Here is a 26,713-nt window from a genome sequence, read left to right as displayed (position 1 = left end):
GGGCCGGTGTCCGCCCGCTCCCCCCGCCAGACCGGAGCCGCCGGGAGGCGACAGCCCACGAGGTGGCACCAGAGCCCCGCCGCAGCCCGGCACCGGCGCCGAGAGGACATCGCGGGACCCTGAGGGCTCCTACCGTGCTCCGGCATCGCGGTGCCCTTGGGCACCTGGCACCCTCCGGGAATCCTCAGTGGACATCCCGGCACCCAGAGGTCATTCCAGTCCCTGCGGACATCCCAGAACCTAGCAGACATCCCCTACACCCGGTAGACATCCTGGTACCCTGCTGACGTCCTTGGCACCTGCCGTGCCTCTTTGTATCCTGTGGGTACCCCCAGTACCTGGCAGCCCCCCCCAGCACCCTGTGGGCGCCCCAGCACCTGCCCTTAAACCCTGTGCAAAGATGCCCTGTGAGAGAACCATGGAGGAAAGACAGGGCTTGCTTTTCACCTGTATCTCTGCAGGGAGATAAAGGATATCCTGGGTACCTCAGCACTTGCTGGGCATCTTGGCACCCTCTGGGTATCCTGGCACCCTCCGGGCATTCTGACACGCCCTCTGGGCAGCAGAATCTCAGCAGGGAGACGCTGGTGATCTAACCTAAGTGCCATAAGGTGGTTAGATCACAGGGACAGCTTGGTTCCAGGGAGGATGTTCTCCTGCAGAGTAAAGGCCATCCCTTCCCAAAACAGCCTTACCAGCGAGAATTGTCCCTAAACTGGGCAGGGAGGCCGCTCGACACGTGTCACTTTGCAGAAGTCCTGCGTGTTTTGCTGGGTGGTGTGGACTTGCAGAGGTGCCTCAGTGGACATCTGAATAGTGATGTTAAATAGGAGATGCTCATTTTGACACCCAGGCACTGTAAAATCTGAAGGCTGTCAATATTGTGACAGCCCAGACCCTGGGCTGTTGTGTCCTAAAAAAGCAATCAGTCCTCCTTCAGAGCCACTTCCTGATGGAAGCATATCAGAGCTCCAGCTGGGATCAGAGTGCAAAAACACACCCTGCTCCACTCCTGCTAACGAGCAAAGAGCCCTGACTTGTCCCCATTATAATCCCCCTGCCGTGAGCCCAGTCAGGGGTATAATGTGATTGTTTTCATGGCTATTTGTGGCTACCTGAAACCCCACCACTGCTCTTCAGCACATAATTGCCCTGAAGCGGGACAGTTTCCATCTCCACACATGATGGTGCCCATTACTGTATCTATATTTTATTAGTGGCTGTTGCAATGTACATTAAGGAGATGATGAGGAGCATCACTGTGCTGCATAAAGCTCTGCTTTGAAACCTCGAGAAGACATGGTATCAGATTAAATGAAGCCTTTCTCAAAGGCCTGATTCTGCTTCCACAAAGCACAGTTCCCACCGGCTACAGAGGGAGAGGGCGTGGTACCTTGTCCACAGCTCCAATGGGCTGGATGAGCCCTGGGGTGATGTGTCATACTCCCCCCTCCAGCACAGTGAGGGTCAGAGGGTGAAATCCTCATGCCAGAGGCACTCATGTGCTCTACAAGTTCTGAATACTGCCTATCAAACCTACACCTTGTCCACTTCACAGAGATCAGGGCATGTGGATGCAGGTCTATATTCCCAGGAGCACATGCCTAGAAACAGCTGTAAACCCAGTGGCACTGACTGGAAATTTAAACTGCCTTTCCCTGTGGGGCATGCTGCTATTTTGCCACCCAATGGTCCCTTTTAGCTCTATTCTGTTTCTTATCCCTGGGGTTGAAATAAAAAAAAAAAAAAAACTCCAGAAAGTAATCACATCAACATGCTGCCTTTCTGATTAACAGGATGCTGTGGGGAGTGATTAAATGCTGGGGTGGAAGCAGAATTGGCCTGGGAGAAAACAGGGTTTCACTGCCTGCAGCTCCCTGATTTGGAGGCAGCACAGGGAAAGTTTGTACTTCTCCATCACTTCGGGCATCCTGCTGCCCTGCCACCCACACTCAGGGGTAGTGAGGAGCTGGGCAGAGCTCCCAGTGCACCCATCACCCACACACTGCCTGCCCCAGCCTCTTCTCAGCTGCTCCCCAGGGCTTTAGGGCCGTTTGCAAGATTGGAAAATCCCAATCTTGAGGAGAAGGTTCCAGAATTTAGGAGGCAAGCATGGGCAGACTTTTACCCAGGTTGCTTTTCCTAAAAGGAGAAACCTTGGAAGGTGGACAGAAAGCCAGCTGGTTGATCCAGCCAAGGCAGAGCAGTCTGGGAGGGAGAGGACAAGAGGGAAAACACTGCTCTGCTGCTTCTGGGGTCTTTTCTGCAAGAGAACAAATTAGGCTGAGGATTTCAGGCATTTTCTTGATATACAAGCCAGTGCTGCACAGGCAGGAAGGTCTAGGGAGAGAAGAGGCAGGATGTGTTGTGGTAAAATATAGGCAGTGAAGGCTATTTTGGATTCCTTTAGTCCTTTGCCTGCCAGAGCAGCAGGACCTGCTCAAAAAAACTTTTCTATTTACAAAATCTCTGCAGACAGAAGGGAAAAATCCTTAGAGTCGATGAAGCCAAATATTCGGCTCATTTGCACACCCTAATGAGGGCTTCTAGGAGCCATGAAAAGCAAGACCAGGCTTTGATGTCAGCTGGGGAGCAGCTCCCAGCATCGAGCAGTGCCCAGTGCCAGGATAGACCCCCACCTGTGCCCATAGCACAGCCCCATCACTGGGGAGCAGGACATGATGCAGGGCAGTGACTGAGAACTGGGGCATGATGCAGGGCAGTGTCCCCCCACCAGTGGGGCTCAGGGCCAGTGCAGTGCAGCCCCCTCCCTCCGGGGACTAGGGGATGATGCAGTACAGGCTCCTCCATCCCTGGGGACGATGCAATGCAGCCTCTCCCCCCACCCCTGGGGTTCGTGGGATGATGCAGCAGAACCCCCCATCCCTGGGGATCAGAGGACGATGCAGCCCCTCCGCCATCCCTGGGGATGATGATGCAGCCGCCCCCCATCCTTGGGGATGATGCAGAGCAGCCCCACATCCCTGGGGGTCAGAGGAGGATGCAACCCCCCATTCCTGGGGACGATGATGGAATCCTCTTATTCCTGGGGATTAGAGGACGATGCAGGCCCACCCCTCCTCAATCCCTGGGGCCAACGGCGCAGGGCAGCCCCCATCCCTGGGGACCATGCAGCCCCCGATCCCTGGGGACGCTGCAGCCCCCGATCCCTGGGGACACTGCAGCCCCCATCCCTGGGGACCATGCAGCCCCCCATCCCTGGGGACGCTGCAGCCCCCGATCCCTGAGGACGCTGCAGCCCCCGATCCCTGGGGACGCTGCAGCCCCCGATCCCTGGGGACCATGCAGCCCCCCATCCCTGAGGACGCTGCAGCCCCCGATCCCTGGGGACGCTGCAGCCCCCCATCCCTGGGGACCATGCAGCCCCCGATCCCTGAGGACGCTGCAGCCCCCGATCCCTGGGGACGCTGCAGCCCCCGATCCCTGGGGACGCTGCAGCCCCCATCCCTGGGGACGCTGCAGCCCCCATCCCTGGGGACCATGCAGCCCCCCATCCCTGGGGACCATGCAGCCCCCCATCCCTGGGGACGCTGCAGCCCCCGATCCCTGGGGACGCTGCAGCCCCCCATCCCCGGGGACGATGATGCAATCCCCCGATTCCCGGGGACCGGGAGGTGACTCGGCGCCCCCGCCCCGCCCCCGGTCCCGCCCCGTCCTCGCCCTCCCCTCCTGCCCCGCCCCGATATGGGCGTGGTCTGTGGCCGCTATGGGCGTGTCCTCGCTGGCCCCGCCCCCGGGCCGTTACTTGCCGCCCCTCCCCTGCCCTCCCCCTCCTGCCGGCCGCGCGCTCCCGCTCACCGGCGCCATGGCGGACCAGCCCGAGGAGGGGGCACCGGCACCGCCGGCACCGGCACCCCCGGCTCCCCCCGCCGCGCTGCCCCTCTCCGCCCAGCCGGGCGGCTCCCAGCGCCTCCTCTTCTCCCACGACCTGGTGTCGGGCCGCTACCGCGGCTCCGTGCGCTTCGGCCTGGTGCGCCTCATCCACGGCGAGGACTCGGAGGAGGACTCTGAGGAGGGCGGGCGCGGGGCCGCGGCCGGCGGCGCCGCCAGCTCGGGCGGCTCCGAGTCGGGAGGCCCTGGCGCCGGCGGCGGGGAGGAGGGCCGCGCCAGCCCGCTGCGGCGGGGCTACGTGCGGGTGCAGTGGTACCCGGAGGGCATCAAGCAGCACGTCAAGGAGACCAAGGTAACCGGGGCGGGGGGCGGCCCGCGGCCTGCACGGGCCCGGGTCCCTCCCCGGGGGGCTGGCGCCGATTGCAGGAACCGGGGCGCCGCCTTGGAGGCCTCCCGGGGCAGGGCCTGCACGGGCTGCGGGCTCGGGTGCGCTGGAGGATCCCGAGCAGGAGGAGGTTGCTGCCCCGTTTCCCCCGTGACGCCCGGCCTTGCCCGCCCGTGCAGCCGGGGCGGGGAAGGGGGACGGTGTTCTCCGGAGTGTGAAATCCCGTTCCCTCCCTTCTTCATCACGCTCCCTCTGGCAGCCCAGCATGGATGCTGCTGCTGCTGCCTTGCGCTGGTGGCAGAGCACGCCTGCTCTGCTGAGGCAGTGGGGCTTGCTGGCATAAGGAGAAGCGTGCCTGTGAAGGTGATTTGAGTGAACTTCCAGACATCTCTTACTTGCTGGAGTTGCAGGCCAGTGTCTCAGCCTTTATTGCACAGTGTCGTCATCGCCTGTCCTAGGGGAGTCAGCAGTCGAGCAAGGAAACCACCCCTGGATAAAGGGTTCAGCAGGAAGCAGACACGGTTTGGATCTGCCCTTGTTTACGCGAGCGTTTGCCCCTTGCTAATGAGGCGCGCGTGTATCTGTGGCATCTTAATTATATCTGACGAGCCACAAGGTGTAGGTCTGCACTGGAATATTCCCACTTGCCAAAGTTGGTCTGACCTGGGGTTTTAGCCCAGGCTGACTGACGGTTCAGAGACAAAAGCGGGCGAGAGGGGCACAGTGATGGAGCACAAAGGGGCTGCCAGGGATGGGCGTTGCACTGAGCCGAGCGGGTGCCGGCACTGTCCCTGCGGGGTCCCCCTGCTCCTCTGGGCTGGCAGTGGGGAGCAGGAGGCTGCAGGAGAACCGTCTGCTTTGCTGTTTCAGAAAACAAACAAACGGCCCCACACACTGCAAGAGAGAGGGGAGACTGAGAAAGGTGTGTTGCAGTCCTAAAGGCATCGCTAGGATTGCCAGTGCTACAGAATGAGCTAAATTTAGGTGGTAGTGTCATTAGACACGTGACCGCTTGGAGATAAGGAAAATGAAAACAGGTATTCTGAAAGGATACTGCCACATGATGTATTTCTACCTAAAAAAAAAAAAGCTGCTTTTCTCTAAAAAAAAAAAAAAAAAAAACCAAACCCATAAGTCAATCACTGCAGCCTTCCAGTAAAATCTTGGTGTGTTGTTGCAGCAGAAATTTGCCCCAAATTGAGTTTGGTTTTCAGCATCTAAGCAAAGCCACTTCCATTTGGGTGAGTAAACACAGATTTAGTTGGTGCTGTTGGGTTCCCAAATCCAGAAGTGTTAGCTCTGACTTCAGTCACTTGGTAACTGCACCCATTGCAGTGTTAGAAAGAGCTGGACTGAGGAGCATCAGAAATCAAAGACAGTTATGTAAACAGACTGTCTGTCTTCCCTTTTAGTGCTTCTGCCCTGCTGTAGGTGCCTTTACCACTTGGGTAATGGACCCTGGGGAGAAGTTTCCTGAGTGCTTGAGAAATTTAGGTGTACTTCTATTGATTTTTTTTTTTTTTTGGAGAGCTGCCCACTAACCGAATTGAGAGGCATTGTGTACAGTCTGCACTGCAGTTTGGGGTTGCTGAAAACAAACCTGACACCACTGGAAACATGCAGTGGGACTGATCATGGTTTTGTGGTTATAATTGGGCTTTTTAGCTGCCTGCTGACCCAGCCCCTTTTGGGTTCCACTGATGTGTAAGAACCAGCCAGGTAAGCCTGACATGTTTGTCACTGTCTGTGCTGGCGGGGTACAAACCAGAGGCATTATATGGTTATCCTGGGTCTAAAGTTTGTTGCCTTTTTGGTGCTGTTACCTACAGGTACATCTTTTGGCTGTGCCTGACTCTCTGACATCTTTGGCTGTGAGAGTCTTGTTTGATTTACCTGTCCTGGTGACAGCTAAACCCTGGACTCCAGAGGGTGCTTGTTGCACTCTTTTATTTCCCTTAAATCTGAAATGGACTGAGGGTAAAGGTGCTCTTAGGGCTAGGGCTTTTGTATGTCAATTTAGTGTATCAGCTCCTGATTCCACACAGAAAGCTGGCTGCATGTCTGCCTCCTGTTTGTCAGGTGCTTCAGGATCTGGGAATCCTGGTGTGTGTGTTGGATAGAGCGAGTGTTGTAACTGAGGGAGAAATGAAGTTGTTGGAAATCTTCAGTCCAGTGAAACAGCACCTTTGGCTTCCAGTGCAAAGGTCAAAAGCAGCTTTCTGTAATCAATTACAATCCTCGAGTTTCTTGTCCAGTCATTTTTGCTGTTGCTTCTGGAAGTTCAACACTTGCTGTTGCTCTTTCCTGTTGGGAATGGTAGGCAGGATGCCACTTAAACCCAGGCACACAATTATTGGTGTTAATCAGTAGTAGAAGCTTCCTCTTGAGATAGAGCTTGGCAGTTGATGCAGAGCCCCACCAGCCCCTCCAAGAATTGTGTATGTGAGCACATTCCTGCCTTTGGTTCCCCTGCTGATAGTCATTAGCAATATAACAATGATGTGAATAAAAGAAGAGCCAGGATTTCTTTTTCTGGTTTCAGGTGCCCCTTTGCTGCTTTCCGTGGCCGCATCACCCACTTGATACACTGGGAAATAACTGTTGCTGAGTATTGTAAAACCTAAGCAGACCTGGAAGGAGAAAGCTTCCCTTTCCAAATATATTTGCTATCCATGTCTTGCCTGACCCAACAAATCTGCAGAGTATTTCCTCTGGCTGACTAAAGCTATATGTGAATGGAATTTGGGAGGCAGGTTTTGGAAGTACTATGAACTGCTGGGAACACCTGATGCTTTTTCTAATAAATTATCAAGAGTACTTGGGATCCAGCTGAATTTTAATTTCAGGATCTGTCTGGTGTAGTTCAGCATTCCTACTGCACATTTGAACTGCCTTTGGGAACTTCATGGAAATGCTTGAACATACTAGGTGTTAGTCAGGCTCTGGGGACTTTAAAATGCTGCTGCCCTTCCGCCTGCCTCTCTCCTGAAAGCCTTAGACCTCTCTGCCACCTTTCATTTTCACAGAGCTCTGGGCAAGGCAGATGGGCCTCTTGTGCAGCTGGAGGAAATGGAAAGTGCAGGTGTTGTGTTTCAGCACCTTATCTGAAGGCCTTCAGCCAGCCAGGCCTCCCGAGTCCCCTGTGCCTGCCTCTGGGAGTGAGGGCTTGCTGTGGCGCTGTGATGCACAGGCAGTGCTGGCCGGTGGATGTGTAGGGACCATTACAGGACCCCAGCTTTGCCTGAAGAGTCCAGGTGCAATTTAAAAAAAGTTTTCAGCAGCCTTTTTTATGAGGTCCAGAATACGATTTAGTTTGGATGACTCTCTTAATCTCATTCAGCTTTGCTTTGGAAACAGCTTCAAACTATCAGGACTTCTCAGACATAAGTTGGTGGCTGATAAACTCATTACCTGGAAATTTTCTGATGTTGTCTCCAAAAGGTTTTCCATGAATTCAGCTCTGCTTCATCCCACACAGACCTTCTGTTCTTTTCCACCCTTCACTCCTGTAATTTCCTGACGTCCAGATATTGGGTCATGGATGTAATACAAGGTCACAGGAGGAGTTTCTGAAGATCCTCAGGGTCTGTGTTTTCCCTCTGTCCATTCACAGCCACTCTGAGCCCTCACTGCTGGGATCCCAGCCCACCAGCATGTGCCCTTCAGATGTTAATCCTAGCTAGTGACTCTGCAACTTATTTACAACTGAGCCATGAAAACAGCCTTAAAAATCTTCCATCTTCAGACCTGGTGAGGTGTTGACCATCTGGAAGTGCAGTGGTGCACTGTGGGTGCACTGGGCAGGGGAAGAGGGATAGCAGGATCCTGTTCGGGGCCGTGAGGAAATGCTGGCCACAGTGCCAACCTCAGGTTCTGTTGCAGCACACAAATCCCATGCCCATAAACTATAAATAGTGGGTTTTACTGTGTGAGGAAGCTGTGCCTAACCCTCTTCTTGCATCTGACATTTCAGTTAGTCTCCCAGGGGGGTTCTTTGAAACCACCTGATGTTTGTAGCTGTTAGAGACAGAAGAGAAAAGGCTTACTGGAATTTTTGCAGTTGTGCATAACATAGAACCAATTAATGTGTGACCTTTCCATCCTGTGAGTATCCATTGCAAGGTTAGGTACCCTTGGGTCAATTCCCCGTTTTACTTTGATTTGTTTGGCTCTTGTGATACAGACTTGGGGATCATCATTAATATTTTACTGCAAAAGTGGAATCCGGCACAATTCACAGTGCGGAAGTCTCAGGAGTACTAAATATTGTACACTGTTACTGCTTTGTGTACTGTGTGCAGAGCGAATTGGTAATTCAGGAGTTGAAAGTGGCCATCTGGGCTAAGCCATTTTTTATAATTATTCCAAATGCAGACAGGAGTGTTATTTTTAAAATGGACGAAGCTTGTCCTCAAGCAAGCAGTGTTTGTGCTGTGCTCTCTTCCAAGGTGTGCTTCCTTTCAGTGTGCTGCTATAGCTTAAAAAAAACCTCCAAACTAAATTAGTAATGCTTTTAGGGCTAGTAAACAAACTAATGTGCACTAAAAGCTTTAGAAGGAATCAATCAATGCATTTGACAGGCTCTGAAATACCTGTGTGGGTGAGACATTTTGCTGCAGCTTTCTCATACAAGTTTATTTGCTGATGCGATGCAGCTCTGGTGCAGACTGGCAAAAAAAGAGACTTCAAGCAATTTTATAAAGTTTCTTTTTTGGCTGAAGATTCTTTATTGAAGTTAAATAGCAGCAGCTTTGACAGATGCATTTTGGGACAAGGTCTTGCTTGCCTGTGGCAGCTGTCCTCAGCGCCTCTCCTCTCTTCAGAGGAAAGACATTTTAAATGTTCAACATCTGTGTTGGTATGGGAAATAATTGGTGTTTGGAAAGCTAAAAGCCTCCTCTCCTTTGACTGTTTAATTGCTTGGGGGATTTCAAAGGCTCAGAAGGTGATGACACCTTCCTAAATGCTGCTTAGGAAAACCTTGCCTCATTTTTTCCAATCTGCTGTTACCTCCCAACATGTGCATGGGTCTTTGCCCAAAGGGACCTGTGTTTAGGTCATCCTAAGTACAGGAGCTGGTCATTTGAGCTGAAATCCTTGCACTTGCTTTTGAGCTTGGCAATTCCGACTTTCCTGGAACTGAGAGATGTGAGATGATGCCTCAGCTTCTGCATTTTACATAGTTCTCCAGAGTACTTGACCTGTAACTCAAAAGGCTCTGCCTTGTGTAGCTGGTGTGTCCCATTCCTGAGACCTCTAGACCTGTGGCAAGGTATGAGAATGCTAACTCCTAGGGGAAAAAAAACCTGAAGGGAGACTCCATGGTAATGTTTGGGCTTTATTCCATTTGCTTTTAGGCTGCTAAATAGAAATGTGCATGTTTATATCGGAATCAAAAATACTCTGCTAATCTGAATTTGTGAAGTTAGGCAAAAGTGATTTTCTCTTAATGACAGTGTCCCGGGACTGGAATAGAGCTTTTTCTTCCTGAATGTTAAATGTTTCTGCTCTAAAAGGAGCAGGAAGCTTTGAGGGGTAATGATTGTTAGTGCATTTTAAAAACATCAAATAGTATGAACAGCATGTGGTTTTGACAGTAAAGATGTTAGGGGTTGCTGATTACTGTAATAGCTGCAGCACTTTCAGATGTGCCTGAATTTCAAGTTGACAGGTGTCTTTTTAGCTTTAATGCTCTTTCTGGTCTGTGCTGACTGAATTTCAGAAGATGCTGTGTGCCTGTGGTGGTACCGAGCACACATAGCCCAGCTTGGTGCAGTTGCAGACTTAGAGGCATAGATGCATTTCTGGATAGAAAACATCTCTTCCTGTGCATTTCAGGGTTATTGTTACCTCCCATGTGTGCTTGACTGCACATCTGGCCAAAAGAAAGGGATGGGTCATGTGTCTGCAGTGCTTTGTGCCCGGTTTTTGGGAGCACTTGGCCATGGAAGAGCTGCAAGAGGAGATTGTGAACGTTTACTAGGCTCAGATCTTCAGCATGTGGGGTAGATGGAAACAAATGTGGTGGTGCTGGATGTGGATTTTACTAATTATGTTGGATGTGTGTGTGTGCAGGAGAGGTAAGGGGAAGTATAGGTGATGTTATCTTTGTTTCCTGCCCTTAATTGTATTAGAGTTTAGTGCAACTTAATGGAGAGACAAATCCAATAAGTACCTGCAGATGGAATTTCTTCCTCTCACAGAGTGACCTGTAGATCAAGGCCAAAACCATGGGTTGAGAGTGGGCAGATTTGAAGACTAAGAAGTCTGTACCTCTGTACCTGTTTTGGATTGCTTTTTAAAGAAATGGCATCACTTTTATGGTTTGTTCAGCCTTCTCCATCAGTCAGGTGCAGGTTTTACCAGAGAAGCTCTGACTGCAGGGCTGCAGTTCAGTTCGGGTTACTGGGAAGACTTAAGCTAAATAGCATTGATGGCTCTATGCTGTGAGATAAGAGTGTGCACCGTGTACCTGCTGCAAAAACTTAACAGATGAGTAGTTAACATGTGGAAGTGGTGTCTCAGACCAGTATCTCAATGAACCTCTGTAGTTTTGGTGGGTTTTTGGATTTGCTTGCTGTGTTAGCTGCTGGCATGGTGTATGAGCTTGCTTGGATAGGTGGAAGCCAAGATACAAAATGCTTTTTATGCACATATGCTGAGATCTTGAAAGTGGGACACATCAAGCTACACCATAAATATTCTGTCCAGTTCTTCAAAGGGTTTGAACAACCAGCTCCCTGATGATGTATGTTGGATGCTCTAGGTAGGTGGGTCTTTGGGATTGCAAAGCTGGGTTTTTTCCATGCTTTTGCCATTGTCTTTAAGATCATAACCTCTGTTTCTTTCCTCAACAGCTGGTGCTGCTGCTCTCTGTGTGAAAGAATGAGCAGTGTGAAGGCTGTTGGCAGGAGGTGAGACCAAGGACTGGCAGCAGAGCAGGCCAGGAGAGGACAGGAGCACTTGGTGTCTTACTGTAGCTCCCAGGCCAGGAAAAATTAAATTCACAGGAGTACATTAGGAACCAGGAAACCATGCTCAGCTTGCATTTGCAGTGGTATCACTTCACAGCCTCTGGTTACAGCCTCTTAAGTTGAAGAGAAACTGCATAGCCATACCCTTGGTCCATTAAGCAGGATTGGTTTTGTACAATGAAACTGCAGCAGTGGTACCGCGTGGTTCTGTATTCAGCACACAGACACTGTCTCAGTGGTTTGCTCTTACTGCTGCCTGTAAAACCTTTAGCTTTTCTGCTTGTGAGGGAGGAGTTTGGAGACGGACAAGTGAAGAGGGCTATTTAATCACCAGCTGAAAAGATGAGGAGCTTAAGGCTTTTAACTATTTTTCTTAGCCTGGAGCTGGGGGTTCTGGTACCTTATTCCTGTGGAAGGGACTGGGTACAGTTGTCATTTGTCAGTGGATGATGAATCTTCTGCTTAGTAAAATACACTAATACGGTGAGCTGGAATTAGTTCCATCATGGCTGAATTATTTTTTGCCTACTTTTGAAAGGATATAACTTCTTTGAGAATAAAAAAACTTAGTGTATGAATCATTTGAGTGTAAGAAATGGTGCTGCTTTTCTGCTGATAAAGGATACTTAGCAAATAAGTAGCACTTTTCATCTTCAAAGCATTTCCTGGGCTCTGATGTGGCAGTGGGTGTTGGAAAGGTGACAAAAACTCTCCCCTCAGGTGACTCTGGGTAAGACAGCCAGCATTAGTGCTGCCAGGTGGTGTTTTACTGGTGTCTGCTCAGTGCTTTCTCTATTTGACCATTCCCAGGGCTTAAGAGCATGAGCTGGCTGCTCAGTGGAAAAACTTTGACATTCCTCAGTGCACTTACAGCTAGAGATTTGTCTGGGAAAATTACTTTCAGGCAGAGCCACAATACATTGGTTATTTGGCATATGTGTGAAATGGGATGCTTGGGAACTCACCACTTGGCATTGAGTAACTGAAGTTTGATTTGGTTTCACTTATGTGAGGAGCTAAACTGAATAAACCCAGTGTTTTAAAAGTTAGTTTAGGTGTAAATACACTGAGCTGGGGGTTTTGCAAGGCTGGGTGAGAAGTGTAGTCAGTGAAGAGCAGCCAAGATTAACTCTTATGTTAGATCACAGTGGTGTTTCTCAAATCAAGTGGGTGTTCCAGACCTCTTGGCTCAAGATCTGTAGTTAGAGAACTGGTCCTAGATCTCAGTCCTCAGTGAAATTGTTGGCAGCAGCTACGCTGAAGCAGTTGGAGCCTGAGTAGTACTGATCACCAAGGGACCTTTGCATTTTCCTTTACCTCATGACACTGAAATGACTATTCTGCTTTACCTGCTGCTGGAGAGGGTCAGAGTTGTCAGCAGTGTGAGGGGCTGCTGCCCATCCCGAGTGTCCAGTGCTGTGCTCTGCCCTCTGCCCTCACATCTTTGCTTTTCAGTATTTGGAGTGAGTGTGCACAGAGCACTGCTTAATATTTTTGTTGATAGTTGATGGGATTTCCTGCAACGCCCTGCTTGTCCTTTGGCTTTGTCTGCTTTTGAAGATGAAAGTTGGATTTTTTTCTCTCTTGTACGGTGGGTTATATATCTAATCCAGCCGAATAAATCTCATGACTATTGCAAGTGGTATTTATGCTTCCGTTCAGCCTCTGAGTCCAAGTTCCTTGAAACAACATTAGTCTTGAGACAAAATAGCCACATTTTCTAAATTTAGAGTTACTACACAGTTGGATAACTGGCTGGAAATGATACATCATGAACCGCCTCTTCAGATTTTTGTCCTTAGCACATGCGACTTCTGTCAGAAGTCTTTTCTCTGTCCTTGTGCTGCAGGTTGTTGAAGTTGCTCTGATTTCTGTGGTACAGCCTTGTCTTAGTGAGCTTTCCATGGGTTCAGTGTAAAGCAGAAAGTGGGAGCAGGGAAGAGAGGAATCTCCATCCTTTGTTTAAAACTAGCCTTTGTTTTTTTTCATTTGCTTCCTGTAAGGGGTGGTCTGGCCAACATTTCAAGTGTGTTCCAAAGAGCTTGAGAAGTTCTTCCTAGTTGTAGTAGTACATAATCACAGAACTTCCTCGACTGTGCATCTCTGTACATTCCTGAAATACAAGAAAGAAGAGAGCACCCTGTGGAATGTCACAGCAGGGAAGGTGGCACTGTACAGGAAACACCAGCATTCCTGGCTGCTTAGTTTAGGAGGAAACCTCACAATGGCTTTTTTAATTCATTAACTGATATTGTTATCATCCTAGTGTCAGTGTTGTGGGATCTCACTTCGTGTTAAAATTGGACGAGCAGATCCAGAGTATGTCATTGACTCAGTAACTACTTTTTCACCCACAACATCTGACCTGCATAGCTGATTCGGCTTTTTGGTGCTTTTGACTCTGGGGCCAGAAACTTCCTCTGTTTCGTTTTGTGTGGTGGTGGGGATTGTGCTGGTACATGATGGAGAAAGATGTCATTTGGTTCACAAATGAATTCTGCCCTGTAATGACAAAGCAAAGCCCGGGGTAACTTTATTGTAACAAAATGTGTGCTGGGCAGGAACTCCCTATGAGCACTCTAAGCAGATTCTGCTAAAGGCATCACTGCAGGAGCAGCCTGCTCTGTCTCTCAGAGAAGTTCTATTAAAGAGTTAACCCTTTGCTTTGATTCCTTGAATTGGGAGCCTGTCCCAGTCTGGATGAGAAAGGTTGTAATTTCTAGCATAAACATGCAAACAATTTACACCCATCTCCTCTAGTAAAAAGCAACTCTAACTCCTAAATAACTGCTTGTCTTTGTGAATGTGCTGTTATGTGCTGAAGCACAACTGTTTTCTCCCTTTTCACCCTCAGACTGTGTATCACTAACTTCCTTCCCGGAGAGGCTCTTTCCCCACTATTCCTGCAGCCCTTGTCCACACTTACTCCAGCTCACACCGTGTTTTCTTCATCAGAGTTGGCTCTGGCTGCCCTGATCAGTCTCGAGTGCCTTGTTGAATGCTATTCATGATTTTTTCCTGAGCCCAAGTGTTAGATGAAAACAATTCCCACATCAAGCACTTTTTTTGTATTTCACAGGAATATTATGTGATTTGTTCTCGTGTTTCTTGTTCTGTGCTGGAGCTTAGAGAAAATTTAATTTATGGAAAATAAGTATCACCAGTATGGTAATTGCTCTAGTCACTTCAGTCAATGTGTAAACTCTTTAGTTAGAAGAGTCTTTCTGGTTTTTATCAGTGTTGACACTCTGAACTTTGGAAGAAATCCAGGCTGAATTCCTGGCTTCCTCTTAATTGTGCTGTCTGCATTTTTTTTCTATTCTCAGTAACATAATTTAGTACCAAATTGCCATCCATAGGTATTGGTTACCATTTGAAATCTACCTGCTTGTGCACAATGGTTAAAAATTCCAATTTCTTCTTATTCTAGTGTAGTGAATGCAGCCCGAGTGTGTGTGTTGCACTAATTCCGTGTACTCTGCTGTTAATTGGCACTGAGTGTAAACACACCACGTGTATTCACACCTCACGTCTCCCTCACAGGGATGCTTTGGTTTCTTTTGTTAGTGCCCCACGCAGTTGCTTTCTCTTGAGCTCCAGCAGTCTCTGATTAGCATAAATACAGCCGCGCAGGGCAGCTCTGGAGGAAATGCTCTTATCTGAGAGCTCCCAAAGCTGCCATGCTCGCTCTGCTCTAAAGTGAGCGCTGCAAACTGGGAGCTGCAAAAGTGATTTTTTTATCCCTTTAGTGGTTATGCCAGACTGGGAGCTGGCAGTGCTGGAAACCCGGCCTGTTGAATTTGACAAACAGTGTTTGACTTTGGCCGTGATCAGCTGGGTAGAGAGATCTCATCACCCACCTTACCTCTTATAGTAACCATTGAGTGCACTTTACTGTCCTGGTGACTGACAAGAACCTTAACTTTCTCTTGTGATAATCTCTTCTAATCTGGCAGTGATAAGTGCTTGCTGCCAGGAGAGCTTTGATGAGAAATGAAGGGACTGAAAAATCAGCTTTGAAGGTGGTGTTTGTAGGGCAGATTCCCATCTCTGTGCTCCTGTACCTGTGTCTCTGAATGAGTTTCTGTGCTCTTGTACTGCTGAGAGGGCAATAAACTCAGGGTGGAGAGTTCTTTTCCAGAACTGGCATCTTTGTGGCTGCTTGGTACTGTTTGGGCTAGCAAGTTGTTCTGTAAAAGCATTTATGAGCAATCTTAGAACTCTGCTGTCTCCTTTCTGCTTCTTTTTGGTGCTGGAAGAATTTGTGATGGTGGCAGCAGACTGAACACCCCAGGAACTGAGGAGTTCATGATAGTTTTTCTGGAAAGCAGCCTAAGGAATCTTTATGACGTGCCAGTTGTTCTTGTTAGTGCTGCTAACTTAGCCCAGCTTTAGCACAGTTCAGGTTGCCTGCCTCTGATCTGCAGTGCTAGCAACGCTTGAATAAAGCCTTAAAATAAAAGATCAAGGATTAGAGGCAAACTGATGTTCAGAGCATCATTGTCCAACCTGTGTATTCAACTGAGCATGGTAGAAAAGACACCAAATTGCAGTTTTTAAGTATTTGCTAGCTGGGTTCTTGGCTCAGTTGGTTCCTACTGTGCTGTAAGAGGATCAGGTACTGCTGCTGTACACAAAAGTTTGTTGTTGTAGCAGGTTGTTTTTTCATAGCTCGCTCTTTCTTTCTTTGGATTTTGATACCATTTGGCTGCTTCAGAGTTCCGGAGGTATTCATGCCCTTTGATTAGGTTTAGTTTTCTCTCCACACCTGGAGAGACTCAAAGACCCTTTCTTTTCACATCTCTCATCTTTGCTATTTTCATTGTTCTCTGGGAATTAAGTTATTCAGGGCAATAGCATATTCATTGCTTTTGAGAGCAGTCCCTACCCTGCTCTGGCCAGATGGCTGGCAGGCCATCATCCATTTGCCCTCTCGATTTTCCAGTTTCATCAGGAAAATACGCCTAGATATTCTCAAAATGCTTAACTGGTTAATTATGACCACCTAATCTGTGGGTGTTGCATCTGTACTGAGGAGTGAAGTTGAGCTGAGCTTTTAGGTTTTCCTGCTAGTGAACAGCGCTGGCACGTGAGCTAGAAGGGCATCCTCCCCCCCACTAAATTGCTTTAGGGTGTATAAAATGAAGCAGCATTATCTGTATTCTGAAGAAGAATAAAACAAAGGATGTTTCTTCTGTTCTCATGGAAATGAGGCTCTGGGAGGAACATTGCAAGGTTAGTATGTGCTGTGTGCATGCCTAGTGCTGCTACTTAAGCTTAGTCTCATCTAAACAGTGCCTTTGAGTTTATCTCCTGCTTTCGGGAAAACCAGGCACCTACCATGTTCAGCTGCAGTGTGATTTAGCAAAGTGGCAAATCTTCATTAGAGACCAGGAAGAGCCTTTAATCAGAAATGACAACATGCAGTCTGTGATTTACACCCAGGCCTCAAGTGATGGGTGAAATCACCCTTCTCAACACCCACCTTGCTATAAATAGCTGTTTTCACTGGAGGCAGGTGCTACTGAAATGTCACTTGGATGACATCTGAGTGGTGAGTGTCTCAGAGCTGGGAGAGGCATTGTCTTCCTCGGCTGTATTGAAACGTGCGTGTCTCTGCCAAGAGATGTTGTAATGGTGAGATAAGTATCGATCAGAGCTACTCTTGAAGTGTTTTGAAACTCTGATACTTCCTTGAATCATCTCAGTGCTTCCATTCACAAAAGCTGCTCTTGTTAAAATGTCACGCTGTTCAGTATGTCTTGGTTTTATCCCACCCTATTCTGCCACCATGAGGGATTTTTTTTTTTTTCAGGAAACTTCATACTTTTTTCAGTTCCCTACTTTTGTGCACATCACAAGGGTTTCTTTTCTCCCCATTGTCATGAACAGAAGTGTTGTTTGAGTGCCCAGACAGTTGGTAACATCTGGCAGTCTGCTTTTTGGTGAAGTGTTAAGTATCTTCAGAGTTCTGTTTTTATAATTGTCCTCTGAAAGAGTGAGCCATGGTGACTTTCCCAATGGAATATTTATCTCTCACGTGCTGTCTCTGCAGTGTTGTTGTGGGACTGTACTTCTGACACTGACGGTTTCTGCAAGAGGAAAATTAGTTTGTCTTGTTCCATCCATTCAGCCCTGGAGTGTTCCTTGAACTTTGTGGAAGGGTCTGAGATGGGTACATGTGGTAGAAGAAAAGTAGGATTCAATTGCAAATTACCATCATTACAATCACTTTCAGAGAGGACCTCTACCGGTCATCACTTGGTCTTGAGATGAGAGCAGCAGCTTCTTTTTAAACTTCATTGCCGTCTTTTTTTAAAAGCTACTTTCTGAAAAGCATCTTTGCTAGATGAAACAGATTTGGGACTTTTGAATTACAGGCTTTGATTTTAAGCAAACTTCAGGGCTTTGGGCTATTCCTGTTCCTTAACACTGAAGCTTCTGAGCACCTGGCTAGAGAACTTGGACACCCAAAGCCCATTGAAGTTTTCCCTGCTTTTGATTGTTAAGAAGGATTTTAGTGCAGAAGACTGTGGGTAATGGCATTGTGGTGACAATGTAATCCTGAAAAGCATCTGGAGCGCGGTGGTGGCAGACTCAAGCACTGATGGGCAAGTGTGTACCACACCTCTGTATAAATGATTTAGAGTAATTCCTATTTTTGTCCTGCCGTCTATCTCAGCCTGGCCTGATGACCAGACTGAAAGTTATAAAGAGCTCTGGATTTGGGGCTGAAGCAGCATGTGTGTTGTACAGAATGAAGGTGCCTGCGTGCACACGGCTGAGTTTGGGAGCTTTGTTTCATTTCCCCAAGTTTGGCACACAGGATGGTGAAGTTTTAGAGTAGGTGCAATGTTAAACAGCACCAGGAACCTGAGAGGTGCTGGTGCTGCAGTGAGGGGGTGGATGTCCTAGAAATGGTGTCTGTGGTGCTGGGCCCTGCTGCAGAGAGAGACTCAGGTCTGTCCTGCCTTAGGGAGCCTGGATTTGGCTGCCAGACCTGCCTGACCACTGCCTTAGTTCTTTTCACTGGTATTTCCCAGCCAGTGTCTCTGAAGAGCTGCCTGAAAAAAGGAAGGAGTTTATACCATGAAAAAAGAGAGGGTGTGCTTGTTTCCCTCCAATTGCAGGGAACTTTTAGCCTGATCTCTCCTTGGTTTGTTCTGTTTGGAGTGATAGGAACCAGAGGAAAAATCGTGGGATTTTCTTCAGCTGTGATTTTCTTACCCCGCCCCTGGTGATCTCATCTCTGTTTAAATCGGAGACCTATTTCCGTGCAACATAATCCTTGTTTTGTGACAGCTTATTGTATGTACATTCTGTGTGTATCTCCTGCTCTTTACTGCTTAGTGTGTACCAAAGCAGGAGTTATTTTTACTGCCATCAGTGGTGTTGAGCTTTGCAGCACTGGGCGTATCCTGTTCTGCATCCACAGAGCAAGCAGCCTTCAGAGGGATCAGGGCCTTGGACTGCTGCTGGTGATGGAGAGGGGAGAAAAATGATGAGGTTCAGCCTGCAAAAACCGTCTAAAATTGATACGGGATTGAAAAACATACCTGAAACAAATTCCAATGGGGAAAATGCCCTGCTCAAATGTGTATTTTCCAAAGGCTGTGGCAGTGAGGTGTGTCATTCAGTGCTTTTTCTGCCTTTTCTCGGTTCCTATTGCATTCTGATGACCTCAGTGTGAGCTGCTGTCCCTGATGCTCTGCTGACAGACTGTGGCCATGTCCCTGGTGTGCCCAGGGGAAGCTCTGAGCAGCTCAGGCTGCAGCTCTGGGGGATAGGCCTGGCCCCCTGGATATGCTGCCCCAGAGAAACTTTACACAAATTCCTTCTCTTTTGAACTTTGTCTTTCATTTTTGGTTTCTTGGGGGCGGGGGGGGGGGGGGGTGTTGGGGGGTTGGTTTTTGCTAGATCAGCATTAGTAGAGGCTGGGTCTTGAAAGCAGTCTGAATTGCCCAGAACTTCTGGGACACAAGGGTTAGGTGTAATCCTTACATGTGAGATTTTAATGCAGCCCATGAGCCTGCTTGTCTTTGTTGTCTTCACTAATGGCTCACAGGCTCCTTTCCTGTGGAGACAAGAGTTGAGCTTGCTGAGTATCCCAAAGCCACCTCTTGAATTTGTCTTGCTCCTCAAATCAGATCTTGAGTGCAGTTTCTCCAGGAGATAAGCCCTTGTCCAACAAGGTAAAGCAGCTGGCCAGGCTCACTGGGGGCACGTGGAGGTTTTGGTGTTCATCAGTCCCAGTGGTCTCTGGGGCAGAGGGTGCCCTGCAGATCAGACTGCAGGTACTGCTGGCCATTATTTGAACCTGGTGACTTTTTTTTTTACCACTCTCTCATGGAATTTCTGTGAGCTGTGTTATCTGAAGAGACATAAGGCCACTCCATCCATCCCTGCTGAACCCTGAAAAAATGCTGGAGCTGATTGAAGAGGCACATTCCCTCTGGAGATGGGGCTTCTTTGAGCAAAGGAATGTAGGTCATGGTTAAGTATATAAAATGAAAAACTATTCCATTGTACTGGCAGCATTTCACCACAATAATCCAGTGAGGTCCTTGCACTAATAGGAATCCTGGTCTTACATATATGCTATTTAATATGACTCATTAAGCAAGCCTAATTAAACAGCAGCTTCAGCCTTACTGAATAACATGGCACATACAATCCTTAAGGCTTTAGTGTTGGCATCCTGGCCAGTTCATCCTCCTGTGTGCCATGTTTTGCCTTATCCAAATCATAGTTCTCTGGTGTCAGAGGCCAAGGCCAGGGTAAAGGAGAGCAGTGAGGTTTGAGGCCCCGTTAAGTATCTGATAAAGGTAAGAGTGCATTCCATGGCAGTCTGAGCCAGGGATAATGAGAAATGAATCCAAATGGAGGAATTAAGTAGGATGGAAGCTGGCTGTTTGGGGAGGAGGTGCTCTGTGCTCACTGCTTGACTTTGTTGCAAAGGTCTGTGTTGTAACATGCAGGGGACCACCTAATGCACGCCTGATAAGGGATGTATCCCCCAAAAATTTCTGACAGGAAGATGAGTAATGCCTGTCAGCAGCAAGCCTCGGGCTGGTGGTTGTTACGCAGGTGTTCATGGTTGAGGACTTTTCAATTAAGATTCTACTGCATCAGGTGCTTTCTGGATTTTGTGGGTCATTTCCTATTCCTAGCAGAAGTGTCCCTTTTGTGGCTTTTTCTGTATACTCAACATACTTTTTTAATCTTGACAGTATCTTGAGCACATGAGTAGATACTTGAGTATATGCAGAGTGTTCACCTTTGCGTGGAGAAGTGCCATTTTCTTGGTGTATTGCTGTCCCCAGTTTAACAGTGCACCTGGGTTTTTCACAGGTACCATGTTCAACCCCAGTGGCTGATGGCACAGTACCCTGCATATGCCCGCAAAGCTGAGCAACCTTTTCAAAGTAAAAATCACTGTTGTAAGCCTAGGAGTGTCCTGACAGTGCCTCGTGTGACTTGGTTGGAGTTGCTGCTGGGGGTTATATCTCCTGCTCAGGAGCCTGCCACATCTGAGTAGTGTACAATGGCAGTTAATGAGCAGGGGCAGTTTTAAGGAGGAAGTTAGTTTGTGTGTTTAATTAAGAATGACAGGCCATATAATGCAGCCTAAGGCTTATCTACCCATGGATCCTTCCCAGAACATGGCTGGGGCTCAGCACTTGGGAGCAGTTCTGCTTACGGTTGTGCTATTGCTGTTCTGTTCATGCCATGTGACTTTTCAGCAACTCTGAAATCTGCTGTCCAGTCATTCCTTTCCTCGGTCGCAGGCCTGCAGCTTTGTCCCTGTTTCAAGGCTTTTCAGAGCAGTCCTCACTGTGGCATTTTGTCAGTGCTGAGTAAAGGCACAGTGCAGTTAACCTCAGGTTTTTTTAGAAGATGAAGAGGCAGAGCACTGCTCCAGCTGTCAGGGGAGCTGAGCCCTCTCAATCATCTTGCAAGGGTGTTTTTATGGTGTTTGCAAATCTGCTCTACCTGTTTTTATGGCTCAGTGTTTCACTGGGGTTGTGATGAGCTGAAATCCCTCTCTTATAGCTGAAGTCAATAAAGCGGAGAACGTGTTATGTATGTATGGCACATAACAGAATCTGGTGTTAAAGCAAAATACCCACTTACCTGCTGTGTACGTGCATAGCAATATATCCTCAGAAAAGGTAATTTCAGGAAGTAGGTATCAACTGGATTACAGTTCTAGGAAATATGGGGCTCATTGTCAAGGATAACTCTTGGCTTAAGAAGGTAAAATTTATTTTGCAGAGGAGCCTATTGATTAGTTGTTCACCAGACTGTTTTTGTTGTTTGATGTGTAGATGCAAAGGCATACTGATGTACGAAGCATGCATTTGGAGTCAAGCCACTGCAGGGACAGGGATCAGTGGCTTTGTAATGGATTAGCTTTATCATTTGCCCTTAGTATTTTTTCTTCTTGGTTAAGATACTTGCTGTTAGCACAAGTACAGTGCAAGACTCTGTATTGCATCTGTGCTAGGACCTGGTACCTTTCTGCTCTGAAAGGTGCTCTGGGTGCTTGTTTTAGAGGGCAAAAACCAGCCTCTCACTGCCTGGCCATGTGGCCATTTGGAGGCACAACTGCTGACTTTGGGTAAACAGGCTTTTACTGCTTTTTGCTTGTGCTGTCTAGAGTGAGCACTCACTCCTCTAAGGGCATCTCAGTTGAGCTGCTTACATCCAGTTAGGTTACACCTGAGAGAGTCCACAGAGACAGTGAAGGTGCTTTAGATGAAAGACCTTGGCTCATCTCAGACCTTAGGCTGAGCTGGCACATCTGAAGGAGGGGTGGGAAGGACAGGAGGGGAGCAAATGCACTTTGTAAATGTGAAACATTTGACAGCTTCCAAGTCAAACATGACATCTCCCAATGCTATTTTAGCATCTTCTCTAACCAGCTCTGCATTGAAATACCTTACAGGTGATGTTACTGTGTGGTGCTTGTGACACTGGGCCAAGAAGTCACTAAAGAAATTTTCCTGCTAGGAGCAGCTTCCTGATCTGTATGCAAGGTGAGGGATGCAGCAAAGCATTCCTTAAAACATTTTTAAACCTCAGTTTGGAAAACTCTGTGGCCTTAGTCTTTGACATTTATGGGGGAATAGTCAGCTCTGTGGTGAGTTCTGCTAACAGTCAATCTCACCTTGCTTGCCTGTAAGGGGTGATCTTTCAGAGATATTTTTCGGAGTGAAGGGGCAGTTCCAGGTCTCGGAAACACTCCTCTTGTTAAAAATGGAATATTTCACAGCTTCCTGGTTGGTCTAGAAGTATGTTACTCCCCTGGGGACTTTGGATGCTGGGTCTCCTAAACACATAAGCCTTCCTTGAAAACTGGATTTGAGTATCCTGGGAGATTTTTTTTCCCAGTAATTTGTGATTGCTCTGTAGCTGTTGGGCTGTAGAGCCTGTGCAGAGAAAAGGAGCATAAAGATGTATTTCTACAGGAAGTTTGTAGCTGTCTGTGTGTTATGTCCAGAGGAAAACCACACTGGCAAGGATTAATGCATGTAGAAAGGATTTTGCCTTTAAAAGATGTGTAGAGGAGAACTTAATAATCTACCTTGGAGCAGGTTTAGAATGGGAACTGTGTGTACCTTGTACAAAACCAGGGAACATCTGGTTTGATTGCTCCTGTGGTTCCTGTGCCATTGCTCTAAGTGTTTACTTAGACCAGGGGCTCAGTGAGTTCTGTGAGCCGTCTGTAGATGTGCTGCTTGGTTGCTTAGTTCCCAAGGAAGAGATGGGGAGGAAAGAAGATTCCCCGAGCTATAACCTTGAATTATTGTCACGTCAAATATACTGCTGAATAACTGAACCTGCAGAGTAATGTGGAGAGTAGAGTGGTGTTTCCATGCTGATGTTGGATGTTCTGCTGGGCAAATGCTGTGTTGTCTCAGGCTGCTGGCAGAATCTGGAGAGCTTACAGTAAATGGGTTTAGAAGTCAGCCAAGAAAACACCCAAAGGCAAAATGATACAGGAGTGTTGTATGATGACATTGATGAGTTCTAAATATGGTGTTGAAAGCTTTGTGCTCTGGCTGAGGTGGGAAGGGAGAAAATGTCAGTCCAGTAGACTTACCTGGGCAAGGGGGGAGAGACAAGGCTTTGCTCCAGGGGTATTAAGTCAGACTCCGCAGGGCTTTTATATTTCTGTCTCTATTGTGTCATAACTGTCACCAGTTCTTGTTGAGATTTTTCTCAGATTTATTGAAAAGAATTGAAGGTTGGTTGCTTTTGTATAATAGAGTGCATAAGCAGAAGGCAGTGAATTAAACCTGCTGTGGCTGGGAGATGTTTCAGTCTTCCCCCAGCCATTCCGCAGGTGTTGGATCCACCCTTCACAGAAAGGGATGTCACAGTGCAGGGGTTGCAGAAATCCAGTCGTTAAATATCTGGGCTTCTGTAGCTTGGTGTATGGATTCAGTGGGGGCTGTTCCTCCTTTTTGTAATGGCCAATACAGCATTTATGTATGTGGGGGATAACTGAAACTCTGTCAGTGAATAGAAAATGCAGCTGAGGTTTTTTGGGCAATGATGCAATTGTGCTGCATTGTCCCAGTAGCATTCACATACTCTTCTGCAGTGTGAGCTGGGGGAGTGGCTTTGCTGTTTATCAGAAATAAATGCATGCACGGGGTACCCACGCTGCCACTGAATTTTGGGTAGATTCTCTCTAGCATTCCAGAGGTTGCTTCAGCTAATGTAAAGGCTTTGATGATTTTTTTTAAGCAATGTCTGACTTAACTGTAGATACAGCTGGCTCAGAGGCGTGTTATTTAACAGGAAGCCTTTGCAGAATGCTTGCTCTGCCTTGGAGCGAGCATTGGCCACTGTACCTCTTAATGCAGTGTTTGCCTTTGCTCTGTGCCAGGAGGGAATGAGGTGACCCCAGACCTCTGCCCTGGCTGTGTCCCCACAAGGAGACTGTACCACTGGTTTCCTTGTCAGCTAAATTTGAGTGTCCCCAGAGTGCTCTTAATCACTAGCTGTAGAAACTGCCCCCAAGGCCAGCCTGAGCATCCTGTATTTCTCAGCTAAGCTAGCCAGGTCCTGATCCACCTCTGGAATCCACTGCCTTCCCTCCTCTCCTCAGGCTGCAGGCAGCCTGTCTGTCCGTGCAGCATTCCTCCCGTGTAACAGAGCACTGAGGCACTGCGGTGTGTTTGGGCAGTGTGTTCTGCATGTGAGATCAACCAGGAATATTTCTCCAGGGGGATGCTCTGATTCCAGAGCAAGCATGAAACTCAGAGGAGGTACAAGGGAGGCTGGGCAGTTTCATGGGCTCGCTGCCTGGGATTGACTTGGGAATGTGGCATGACACAGCATTTGCTGTGCTTTCAGCTACAGCTATTTATGCATTGCTTTTCAGGGTTATTTTGTCTCCTCTAGGAGTTTCTGTACTTGATAACATATTCTTGCTCAAGTTTATTAAATTTGTTGAAGCTCCTAGAGCTATTTGAGTATTTTGGCTCTGTGGCAGTGCTCTAACTCTGGATCCAAACAGGGCTGAATGTGAGGGTATTCTTTCCTTAAGATATATCTGGATTCGGTCCCCTGAAGTAAGTTGACCTGCAGACTGGACTTGCATTGAGTCTCATATGTGAACTAAAACAGGCACTCTAGGGATTTAAGGAAAACACACTAATATCTTCCCTAGGAGAGAAAATTGCAGCAATTGTGAAACATTGCTGTCTGTGGGGGAAGGGACTCCTGTGAGGGTGGTAGTGGAGGCTCTGGGTGAAAGAAAGGGAAAGGAGAGTGGGCTGTATTACACTAACCATCCTGTGTCAACCTCCTACACTCGGGTGTCGCATGGCTGACATCCTATCAAAGAGCTCTGGCTGTGTCCAGAATTTTAAGCAGCTTTATAAATAGTGTTGCTCAAACTGCCTGTGTGTGCAGAGACTGTGAACGACTGGGGTAGACCAAAATATTATTGGTTTAATTTTTGAACCAGTCCAAAAATGGGAGAAGGAAAGAGTAGAAACCTGAAGTGTAGAAACACCCATGGATTATCTCCTTCCTCTGCAATCTGGGGGGTCTGTGAGTGAGGCAGCGTTGCTGGAGATGGCAGGCTGTGAGACTTGCAAGGCATGAATATGTGAATCTTGTCAAGGCATCTGAAGCCATTCTTTCTCTCCTACTTGCCTGACGTCTTCCTGCTTGCAGGTTATGCTGTGTCTGAATAATTGTGAACAATTAGAAGCTAATTTAAATGGCTGGTTTGTATTCACAGCAGCAGCAAATGAGCTAACCAGCTGGAAAGCAGACACGGTGATTTTCTGTTGATATGTCTCCCTCTTGTTGTTCCCTGGCAGTTTTTGCAAGGTGGATTTTTTGCTGTGGGCTAATAAGGAGTTTCTGCTGATTGCAAAAGGGAAGGAGAGTGCTTTGTGTCCTAGCACAGAGTTAGCACAGTTTAGCTCAGCAAAAGAGCCCACCCTGGTTTGCTCCAGGAATGTGGAGCAAAGGAATGTTTTTTGTGGATACACTCTTTCTACTCTCAAAGATGTAAAAAGGTGAGGCACACCTCTTGTGCCTTGGGAGTGAATTGGCCAGCAACAGTCACACAGTTTTCCTCACAGTATCGTTTTTATCCTCTGAAAGGCAGGTGGAGATTTGAGCAGCCCCACTCTTTCCCCCAGACCTGGCAGTATGCCCCAAATGCAGCTCAGAGTGGCCAGTGACTAATTTCTGTGCTGCTGATGCTGCCCAGGTGGCATCCCCATCCATCCAGGTCCGGCAAGACCCTGGAAAACCTGTTGCATAACTGCCATCTCCCTCCCAAGACAACAATTTGAGGAATTCTTTTGCTTCAGGTAAATGAACAAGCTATTTTTGCACACAAGGAGGTACACAGCTTAATTAGCAAGTTAAAACAGCGGGCTGTTGGGAATCCTGGGAATCCAGACTGGAGGCTTGAATGGGATTCTCTTCTTCCTGTCACACTGGGTGGTGTCAGCATCCATGTGAGCTCCTCAGGGAGTTTCTTCTAGCAGTCAAATGCATCTCCCTTAGAGCTTATCAGATGCTGCCAAAAGAGCAGCACAGCCACTGCTTTCACCTGCGTGGTCAGTGTTCACCAGGGTCTCTGCAGCCATTCCTTAGGTCCTGGTGGAACCAGGCATCTCTTGACCCACTGGGCTTGAGGGTCTGTGGGGCTGCTGGGTTCCTCACAGCAGTTTATCCCTGGGTCTGATCTGTGCTTTGGGTGAGGCTTTACTGTGGGAGCAGTGTTGGCTGAGGTATAGACAAAATGATGTCCACTTTCCTGCTCGCTTCTCTCAGCCGGCTTCTCCTGTGCCTGTAACTCTGGTCTGCTGCGGTTTTCCTCAGGTAACAGTGCCATCTGGTGCTGGAGCACTGCTCTTGGTCAAGCTTTCCTCAAATCCTTAGGCAGAGGTGATGGGAGGGTAGTATTGCTTTTACTCAGCCTCTCAGGGAGAAGGTGTCCTGTAACAATCTGTGCTTATGG

The 26,713-nt window shown here is 48.0% G+C and overlaps 1 protein-coding gene across 1 annotated transcript in view; it reads left to right on the top strand.

Moving 5' to 3' along the window:
• Positions 1-3,826: 3,826 nt before the first annotated feature.
• The window catches only part of UBE2O (ubiquitin conjugating enzyme E2 O), a 62,148-nt gene continuing 39,261 nt past the window's right edge, over positions 3,827-26,713 (top strand). Inside the window, exon 1 of the mRNA XM_066200299.1 lies at positions 3,827-4,204. Coding sequence (XP_066056396.1) covers positions 3,827-4,204 — 378 coding nt within the window. The remainder of the gene's footprint in view (positions 4,205-26,713) is intronic.

This window comes from Chamaea fasciata, unplaced genomic scaffold, assembly GCF_029207755.1.
Source record: "Chamaea fasciata isolate MVZ Bird 193981 ecotype frontalis unplaced genomic scaffold, bChaFas1.0.hap1 SCAF_19, whole genome shotgun sequence".
In the NCBI taxonomy this organism is placed as follows: domain Eukaryota; kingdom Metazoa; phylum Chordata; class Aves; order Passeriformes; family Sylviidae; genus Chamaea; species Chamaea fasciata.
Note: the sequence above shows the minus strand (reverse complement) of the source record. Positions and strands in the feature narration are given on the sequence as shown.